At 43.7% G+C, this 10000-nt stretch overlaps 1 protein-coding gene and 1 long non-coding RNA gene across 2 annotated transcripts in view; one reads left to right on the top strand and one right to left on the bottom strand.

The window, feature by feature from the left end:
- The window catches only part of LOC116061678, a 14534-nt gene extending 6909 nt beyond the window's left edge, over nucleotides 1–7625 (top strand). The window contains exons 2-3 of the long non-coding RNA XR_004107768.1: nucleotides 7021–7026; nucleotides 7483–7625. This is a non-coding gene — a long non-coding RNA (uncharacterized LOC116061678). The remainder of the gene's footprint in view (nucleotides 1–7020; nucleotides 7027–7482) is intronic.
- myh6 (myosin, heavy chain 6, cardiac muscle, alpha) overlaps nucleotides 1–10000 on the bottom strand; it is a 16963-nt gene that overhangs the window by 85 nt on the left and 6878 nt on the right. Inside the window, exons 5-10 of the mRNA XM_031315262.1 lie at nucleotides 6915–7176; nucleotides 6240–6535; nucleotides 4855–5151; nucleotides 3689–3994; nucleotides 1857–2060; nucleotides 1–130 (exon numbers count right to left, since the gene is read on the bottom strand). The exon at nucleotides 1–130 is cut by the window's left edge and continues 85 nt beyond it. Of these exons, the coding sequence (XP_031171122.1) occupies nucleotides 71–130; nucleotides 1857–2060; nucleotides 3689–3994; nucleotides 4855–5151; nucleotides 6240–6535; nucleotides 6915–7176 (1425 nt within the window). The 3' untranslated portion in view covers nucleotides 1–70. The remainder of the gene's footprint in view (nucleotides 131–1856; nucleotides 2061–3688; nucleotides 3995–4854; nucleotides 5152–6239; nucleotides 6536–6914; nucleotides 7177–10000) is intronic.

Raw genomic sequence — 10000 nt, 5'->3', positions numbered from 1 at the left:
AAACGTGGAGATTTCCTGCGTTTAAAGAGAATATTTTGGGGTTTTGGACATAGAAAGCTGCTTCCTCTCCTCACTCGTCCAGGCCTTTCTTGGAGGATCCGTCCCTGGTCTTGGCCCTCAGCTTGTTCACCTGTCAAACACATTCTCATCAACGGCTTGCTATCATATCCATCAAAATTTATGCACAACAATTGGTAAGATCCCCAGATGTGCGTCCCCTTCCTGTCTCTGTGTTGGCGTTCTAACCTCTGGTGGATTTGTGAGGACTATGTTTAACAGCTCCTCAGATCTCTGCAGGGGAAATCCAGACAGCTAGCTAGACTATCTGTCCAATCTGAGTTTTCTGAAGTTCAGAGAAGACGTGGAGAAGGACTGACCGTCCGCTACCTTCAGGAGGGGGAAACGGGGGACCAGCCAAACTGTGTCCAGTAAGGACGGGACGCTCAACTGAGGAGGTAACAGACCTTTTTCACAGCAGACATGTTGACATGTCATAGTAGGAACAGCACAGGTGTATTCAAAATGTGTGTGTGTGTCTGTGCGTGTGTGTGTTTCTGCGTGTGTGTGTGTGTGTGTATTTGTGTCTCTGTAGTTACTGCAAATAATTTGCCATTGTTGCACATTGTGCCTGTAATGTGATGACTGGCAGAGACATTAAATACTGTTCTGTGTCAGTATAGCACAATAATGACCTTGTTGATGTAAGACAGCAGAATGACTGCCCCCTGGTGGCCGTGACAGGATGTAAACAGTAGGGCTGAGATCATCAATGTAAGGCCGGTTACACACTGGATGCGTGGCGTGAGCGTGGCGTTTCTGTTGCGTCTCAGCTGCGTGGCGGCTGCGTGGATGTTTCTGTGTCCTACCACCAGAAGCGTGTCTGACGCGGCGCTGCTGCTGCTGCTAGGTACAGGGAGGGCTGATCTCGGGACGTAGCGCCCACACATTCAAACTCTGACAAATGATGGGCTGTCTGTTTCTAACAACTTAGTGTAGCTGTAGAGAGCCTATAGAGCCTCTCTGATGCTGGACCGTCACTCAGAACACTACGTTGTTATTGTAGCCTCTCCTCCCCTTTATATATCGGCTTGTTCCACGTACGGGGAGAGAGTTGTTAAACATAAATATATAGCTACTGATCTGATTAAAGCCAGACAACGTCGGCAGTACTGACTGTAAAATATGTTACAGAATATTTCCTTCTGTCTGACAGGTGCAACATTTGAAAATCTTTTCTCTGAAATTTTGTATTACATTTATATCTACATTGATGTCAAAACCTCGAGACTTTCAAACATCAAGATGTCATTTATTAATATGTATTTGTGTCTAAATGACATATAAACATATTTTCCTATTCTATGTTGCCTGGAAACGCTTCCAACACGCTCGCGTCTCGCGTGAAAAATAGGCGTCGGTTCTATTTCTAGCAGGCAGTGTGTAAGCTCTAACCTGTTACCATGGGAGCCGAAATATAAACGGACACGCCACGCAGCCGACACACTCACGCCACGCAGCCGACACACTCGCACCACGCAGCCGACACGCTCGCGCCACGCAGCCGACACGCTCACGCCACGCAGCCAGTGTGTAACCGGCCTAAGCCTGCAACAGCCATGGATACATTTTTAAAAAGTAAAAATGTAGATTCTGATCTTATTAGGCTACAATGTGGCATTTTGTAACATTTTTGGTTGGTGGTGTGCTGCGGGATTTTTTTAATGTAAAAAATGTGCCGTGGCTCAAAAAAGGTTGAACAACACTGAGCTAGACTATCTGTCCAATCACGCCCTTTTTTTTTTAATCACACGTTTGTCTGGTTCTTTAAATCTTTTTGTCCCTCTCTGTTGCCGTACCTGTGACTCGGCGATGTCGGCCCTCTCCTCGGCCTCCTCCAGTTCGTGCTGCAGCTTGCGGAGTTTGGCCACGTGGCCGTTGGCGGCCTCCTCGGCCTCCTCCGCCGCGTGTTTGTAGGACTTGACCTTCAGCTGCAGTTTGTCCACCAGGTCCTGCAGGCGAGCCAGGTTCTTCCTGTCCTCCTCCGTCTGGTAGCTCAGCTCCTTCATATCAAAGAGGCTCATTAGTCACTGACGTGTAGAAAGGTGTGTGTGTGTGTGTGTGTGTGTGTGTGTGTGTGTGTGTCTGTGTGTGTGTGTGTGTGTGTGTGTGTCTGTGTGTGTGTGTGTGTGTGTGTGTGTGTCTGTGTGTGTGTGTATTGTATATAACTCAATATCCTGCTTTTTTATGAAGGGGATTTTCTTTTTAGTAAAATGCAGTAACAAAATATTTCTACAGCTACAAAACTTAATAACACACACATTCTAAAAAACACGCTGGAAAAAGCAACAAAAGTTAATAAAAAGTGACAAAAAGTTCAAAGAAAGTGACAAAAAGTTCATAAAAAAAGTGACAAAAAGCTCATAAAAAGTGACAAAAAGTTCAAAGAAAGTGACAAAAAGTTCATAAAAAAAGTGACAAAAAGCTCAAAGAAAGTGACAAAAAGTTAATAAAAAGTGACAAAAAGTTCATAAAAAGTGACAAAAGTTCATAAAAAGTGACAAAAAGTTTATAAAAAGTGACAAAAGTTCATAAAAAGTGACAAAAAGTTTATAAAAAGTGACAAAAAGTTCAAAGAAAGTGACAAAAAGTTCATAAAAAAAGTGACAAAAAGCTCATAAAAAGTGACAAAAAGTTCAAAGAAAGTGACAAAAAGTTCATAAAAAAAGTGACAAAAAGCTCATAAAAAGTGACAAAAAGTTTATAAAAAGTGACAAAAAGTTTATAAAAAGTGACAAAAAGTTTATAAAAAGTGACAAAAAGTTCAAAGAATGACAAAAAGTTCATAAAAAGTGACAAAAAGTTCATAAAAAGTGACAAAAAGTTTATAAAAAGTGACAAAAAGTTCAAAGAATGACAAAAAGTTCATAAAAAGTGACAAAAAGTTCATAAAAAGTTCATAAAAAGTGACAAAAAGTTTATAAAAAGTTCATAAAAAGTGACAAAAAGTTTATAAAAAGTGACAAAAAGTTCATAAAAAGTTCATAAAAAGTGACAAAAAGTAAATAAAAAGTGACAAAAAGTTCATAAAAAGTTTATAAAAAGTGACAAAAAGTTTATAAAAAGTGACAAAAAGTTCAAAGAAAGTGACAAAAAGTTTATAAAAAGTTTATAAAAAGTGACAAAAAGTTTATAAAAAGTGACAAAAAGTTCAAAGAAAGTGACAAAAGTTCAAAGAAAGTGACAAAAAGTTTATAAAAAGTGACAAAAAGTTCAAAGAATGACAAAAAGTTCATAAAAAGTGACAAAAAGTTCATAAAAAGTGACAAAAAGTTTATAAAAAGTGACAAAAAGTTCATAAAAAGTGACAAAAAGTTCATAAAAAGTGACAAAAAGTTTATAAAAAGTGACAAAAAGTTCAAAGAAAGTGACAAAAAGTTCATAAAAAGTGAAAAAAAGTAAAAAAAAAAAAAAAAAGTGACAAACTAAACTGCCGGGCGCATGGTTCTAAAGGGTTGTACTTAGTGTCTTCATTAATCAGAGGGGATTTGATTGGTCTGTAGAAACCCCTCCCCTCTGTGATGTTTCCCAGCATTTGATTGGTCTGTAGAAACCCCTCCCCTCTGTGATGTTTCCCAGCATTTGATTGGTCTGTAGAAACCCCTCCCCTCTGTGAGCAGCGACCACGTACCTTGATGCGGCGCTCGTACTTGCGAACGCCCTTGACGGCCTCGGCCCCGCGGCGCTGCTCCGCCTCCATCTCGTTCTCCAGCTCTCTGATGCGAGCCTCCAGCTTCTGCAGCTGCTTCTTCCCGCCCTTCATGGCGAGCTGCTCGGCCTCGTCCAATCGGTGCTGCAGGTCGCGGATCGTCTGCTCCGAGTTCTTCTTCATGCGCTCCAGATGGGCGCTGGTGTCCTGCTCCTTCTTCAGCTCCTCCGCCATCATGGCGGCGTCCGTGATCGCCTTCTTCGCCTTCTCCTCCGCGTTACGGCTCTCCTGTCGACAACCAATCAAATTATATCTGCCGTTAGTTATTCTACAGCTGGGTGTGTGTGTGTGTGTGTGTGTGTGTGTGTGTGTGTGTGTGTGTGTGTGTGTGTGTGTGTCTCTGTGTGTGTGTCTCTGCGTGTGTGTGTGTGTGTGTGTCTCTGTGTGTGTGTGTGTGTGTGTGTGTGTGTGTGTGTGTGTATCAGTGTGTGTGTGTGTGTGTGTGTGTGTATCTGTGTGTGTGTATCAGTGTGTGTGTGTGTGTGTGTGTGTGTGTGTGTGTGTGTATCAGTGTGTGTGTGTGTGTATCTGTGTGTGTGTATCAGTGTGTGTGTGTGTGTGTGTGTGTGTGTGTGTGTATCAGTGTGTGTGTGTGTGTGTGTGTGTATCAGTGTGTGTGTGTGTGTGTGTGTGTGTGTGTGTGTGTATCAGTGTGTGTGTGTGTGTGTGTGTATCAGTGTGTGTGTGTGTGTGTGTGTGTGTATCAGTGTGTGTGTGTGTGTGTATCTGTGTGTGTGTGTATCAGTGTGTGTGTGTGTGTGTGTGTGTGTGTGTGTGTGTGTATCAGTGTGTGTGTGTGTGTGTGTGTGTGTGTATCAGTGTGTGTGTGTGTGTGTATCAGTGTGTGTGTATCAGTGTGTGTGTGTGTGTGTGTGTATCAGTGTGTGTGTGTGTGTATCAGTGTGTGTGTGTGTGTCAGTGTGTGTGTGTGTGTGTGTGTGTATCAGTGTGTGTGTGTGTGTGTGTGTGTGTGTGTGTATCAGTGTGTGTGTGTGTGTATCAGTGTGTGTGTGTGTGTGTGTGTGTGTGTGTGTGTGTATCAGTGTGTGTGTATCAGTGTGTGTGTGTGTGTGTGTGTGTGTGTGTACCTGTACAGCCTCCTCCATCTCACTCTGCAGGTTCATGATGTCAGCCTCCTGTTTCTTCTTCTGGTTGATCAGACTGGTGTTCTGTGCGTGCAGCAGCTGCACGCGCTCCGTGGCTTCGGTCACTTCCTGTTCGGCGAGCTTGCGGCTCCTCTCGGTCTGGTCCAGCGCCGCCCGGAGCTCGTCCAGCTCCGCCTGCAGCAGGCCGGTCCGGCGCTCCAGCAGAGCCACGTTCTCCCTCAGGTCGTCGCTGCTGCGCTGTGATTCGTCCAGCTGCAGCTGAGAGTCCTTCAGGAACGCCTGGTCAATACACGTACCGTTAAATTACTGCAGAAATAGATAGAATATATATATATATGTATATTAGGGCTGTCAGCGTTAACGCATTAATCCGCGATGCAATTAAGGGCCGACGCAATTAATTTTTTTTAATCCCTTTGCAGCACCGTTACTTCTCATCAAGCTGCCACTTCCTCCTAACACATCCTGCTGCTGCTGCTGCAGCATGATGGAGAAACACAGCAGCAATAACTCTGAATGGAGATTTTTATTTTCACAAACTCCCAGACGGCTCGTAGACGAGTCAAAGCCAAATGCATGTTGTGTAAAGCTGAATTAAAATATCACGAAGCACGTCAAGCTGGAGCTACCAGCTACGAGCTAAGCATATAGTTCAGTTAACGTGATGCTAACGCTAGCGGGCTAAACGGGTGGCAACTAACTGCAGACCTGTCAGCATGGTAGAGGACTCGGGTCTTAAAGACGTACTACGGTTGGCGTGTTCTGACCGGTCTCGTTGCCGTCGAGGGGGACAGTAGTCTCACCACACAGCCTGTAAGACACGGAGGAAGGAGTCCAAACTCTGTCTCATTAACCGTGATCACTGGACGTCAGTGAGGAATCAACATTATTTAGGAGTTACTAAACACTAGATGGACTCTGGTAAGGAGAGGGATTTGTAGTTTTTTAGTTAGGTACTTGGAGGAATTGTGCAATAATGACAGATTCACACATTTTTCTTTTGTTTACAGTAAATAAATAATTACAAATCTTAAAATCAAGTTCATAAAGTAACTTTCTTTGCATTCATTTGATTCCCAGTGAAGATCGTCTGGTAAGAATGGCTTTCCATTGTTAATATGGACTTAAAAACTGTTCTGAAATGCTAAATAATAGAATTTTAATCATGTGATAAAATTTGCGATTAATCGCGATAAAAAATGTTTAATCGTTTGACACCGCTAATAAATATATCAATATATATATAAATATATATATTTATATATTTATATATGTCTATATATATATATATATATATAGACATATATAAATATATATAAACATATATAAATATATATAAACATATATAAATATATATAAATATATACCTGCAGGGTCTTGAGCTGTTTCTGGGCGTCGGCCGCCTGCCGGTTGGCTTTGGCGAGCTGGATCTCCATCTCGTTGAGGTCGCCCTCCATCTTCTTCTTGACTCTGAGCGCCTCGTTTCGGCTCCGTGTTTCGGCGTCCAGAGACGCCTGCAGCGCGTCCAGCGTCCGCTGGTAGTTCCTCCTCGCCGTCTCCGCCTCCTCGTCTCGCTCCGCCAGCTTCCGCTCCATCTCGGCCTTCGATTGGTTGAACTCCAGCTGGGCGCGCAAGATCTTCCCCTCCTCGTGCTCCAGAGATCCTTCAGGTCACAACACAATGCTGCAAGAACTACAATGATGGAGGGCTGCAAGAACTACAATGATGGAGGGCTTTAAGAACTACAAAAGATGCATGATGGAGGGCTTTAAAAACTACAAAAGATACATAATGGAGGGCTTTAAGAACTACAAAAAAAGCATAATGGAGGGCTTTAAGAACTACAAAAAAAGCATAATGGAGGGCTTTAAGAAATATAAAAATGCATAATGGAGGGCTTCAAGAACTACAAAAGATACATGATGGAGGGCTTCAAGAACTACAAAAGATGCATAATGGAGGGCTTCAAGAACTACAAAAGATGCATAATGGAGGGCTTTAAGAACTACAAAGACGGCCTGAATAAAGGTGTGTGTGCCTACCTTCGGCCTCCTCCAGCGCGGCCTGCAGCGCGGCCTTCTCTTGCTCCAGATGTTTCCGGATCTTCTCGAGCTCGTGCGTGCTGCGGCCGCCCTCGCCCAGCTGCAGGCTGAGGTCGGAGATCTCCTCCTGCAGGTTCTTGTTCTCTCTCTTCATGGTGTCCAGCTGGTCCAGCGCCTCCTCGTACGCGTTCCTCAGGCGGAACAGCTCCGTGCTCAGGGACCGCGCTTCCTTCTGAGACGCCTCCAGCTCGCACTGCGACTCCTCAAATTTAATAACCAAATAAATTACATTACATTACATGTCATTTAGCCAACGCTTTTATCCAAAGCGACTTACAATTGCTATATATCAGAGGTAACACACCTCTGGAGTAGCTAGGAGTTAAGTGCCTTGCTCAGGGACACATTGGGTGATGTATCACAGTGGGAATCAAACCCAGGTCTCCCGTACCAAAGGCATGGGTCATATCCACTGCTCCATCACCCCCCCGAAATGTTTTTGTAGTTCTGTTATTTATGTGTGTTGACGTTTTCTCACACTGTGTATAGCCCAGTCCTTCCAGAAAAGTTATTTTGTGATTGTTGAGGGCAAAACTCCTTGATTGTGCGGCACGTTTTCTTAAAAAATGTGATGGAATATGCGGGATATTCACGCGATTTTATGCAATGAAATTGTGGGAACTGGCGAAAATTGGGGGAACTTGCAAAAATTGGGGGAACTTGCAGAAATTGGGGGAACTTGCAAAAATTGGGGGAACTTGCAGAAATTGGGGGAACTTGCAAAAATTGGGAGAACTTGCAAAAATTGGGGAACTTGCAAAAATTGGGGGAACTTGCAACAATTGGGGGAACTTGCAGAAATTGCGGGAACTTGCAAAAACTGGGAGAACTCGCAAAAATTGGAGGAACTCGCAAAAATTGGAGGAACTCGCAAAAATTGCGGGAACTCGCAAAAATTGGGGGAACTTGCAGAAATTGGGGGAACTTGCAAAAATTGGGGGAACTTGCAGAAATTGGGGGAACTTGCAAAAATTGGGGGAACTTGCAAAAATTGGGGGAACTTGCAGAAATTGGGGGAACTTGCAAAAATTGGGGGAACTTGCAAAAATTGGGGGAACTTGCAGAAATTGCGGGAACTTGCAAAAATTGGGAGAACTCGCAAAAATTGGAGGAACTCGCAAAAATTGGAGGAACTCGCAAAAATTGCGGGAACTTGCAAAAATTGGGGGAACTTGCAAAAATTGGGGGAACTTGCAGAAATTGGGGGAACTTGTAGAAATTGGGGGAACTTGCAGAAATTGGGGGAACTTGCAAAAATTGGGGGAACTTGCAAAAATTGGGGGAACTTGCAGAAATTGGGGGAACTCGCAGAAATTGGGGGAACTCGCAAAAATTGGGGGAACTTGCAGAAATTGCGGGAACTTGTAAAAATTGGGGGAACTCGCAAAAATTGGGGGAACTCGCAAAAATTGGGGGAACTTGCAGAAATTGGGGGAACTTGCAGAAATTGGGGGAACTTGCAAAAATTGGGGGAACTTGCAAAAATTGGGGGAACTTGCAGAAATTGGGGGAACTCGCAGAAATTGGGGGAACTCGCAAAAATTGGGGGAACTTGCAGAAATTGCGGGAACTTGTAAAAATTGGGGGAACTCGCAAAAATTGGGGGAACTCGCAAAAATTGGGGGAACTTGCAGAAATTGCGGGAACTTGCAGAAATTGCGGGAACTTGCAGAAATTGGGGGAACTTGCAAAAATTGGGGGAACTCGCAAAAATTGGGGGAACTCGCAGAAATTGCGGGAACTTGCAGAAATTGGGGGAACTTGCAAAAATTGGGGGAACTTGCAAAAATTGGGGGAACTCGCAAAAATTGGGGGAACTCGCAAAAATTGGGGGAACTCGCAGAAATTGCGGGAACTTGCAGAAATTGGGGGAACTTGCAAAAATTGGGGGAACTTGCAAAAATTGGGGGAACTTGCAGAAATTGGGGGAACTTGCAGAAATTGGGGGAACTTGCAAAAATTGGGGGAACTTGCAGAAATTGGGGGAACTTGCAGAAATTGCGGGAACTTGCAAAAATTGGGGGAACTTGCAGAAATTGCGGGAACTTGCAAAAATTGGGGGAACTTGCAGAAATTGGGGGAACTCGCAAAAATTGGGGGAACTTGCAGAAATTGCGGGAACTTGCAAAAATTGGGGGAACTTGCAGAAATTGGGGGAACTCGCAAAAATTGGGGGAACTTGCAAAAATTGGGAGAACTCGCAAAAATTGGGGGAACTTGCAGAAATTGTGGGAACTTGCAAAAATTGTGGGAACTCGCAAAAATTGGGGGAACTTGCAAAAATTGGGGGAACTTGCAGAAAATGCGGGAACTTGTAGAAATTGCGGGAACTTGCAGAAAATGCGGGAACTTGTAGAAATTGCGGGAACTTGCAGAAATTGGGGCAACTTGCAAAAATTGGGGGAACTTGCAAAAATTGGGGGAACTTGCAAAAATTGGGGGAACTTGCAGAAACTGCGGTTTCATTGTGGCTTCATCGCGGGGTTTGCAGCTTTTCGATGATGTTCACGTCACGTAATTACGTCACTTCATAACGTTCCCATGGCAACAGGGGGAAACGGCTGCTCTTGTGTGAAGTAAACGCAACATTTTTCAACTTTCTGCTAAGATATATGTGTGACTTTATTGCAACGAAAATGCGGGGATTATGAAATCATGCAAGCCCTGCATATTTTGTGCGGAAATCGGCAATTTATGCAGCGAAAGTGCGGCGTATTTGAAAAAATGCGGCTCCAGCATAAATATGCAGACTTTGGCTGATTACGCGTTGAATTATGAGACCACATGATCACGTTTTTCTGGAGGGACTGATAGCCTTCTGTTGATGCACCAAAGCACCGCGGGAAATTCCTTGTATGTGAAAAACCTTCTTGGCAATCAACCTGATTCTGTAATGTCATTACACACAGTACGAGGACAGAGACAACAAAATGCAGTATTAGCATCTAACCAGAAGTGCCAAAAGCAGTAATATACAATAAAGTAGAAGGTATGAATTTCTCAAGACATAAATAGTATGAATAGTG

The sequence above is a fragment of the Sander lucioperca genome, chromosome 19, assembly GCF_008315115.2.
Source record: "Sander lucioperca isolate FBNREF2018 chromosome 19, SLUC_FBN_1.2, whole genome shotgun sequence".
NCBI lineage: Eukaryota > Metazoa > Chordata > Actinopteri > Perciformes > Percidae > Sander > Sander lucioperca.
Note: the sequence above shows the minus strand (reverse complement) of the source record. Positions and strands in the feature narration are given on the sequence as shown.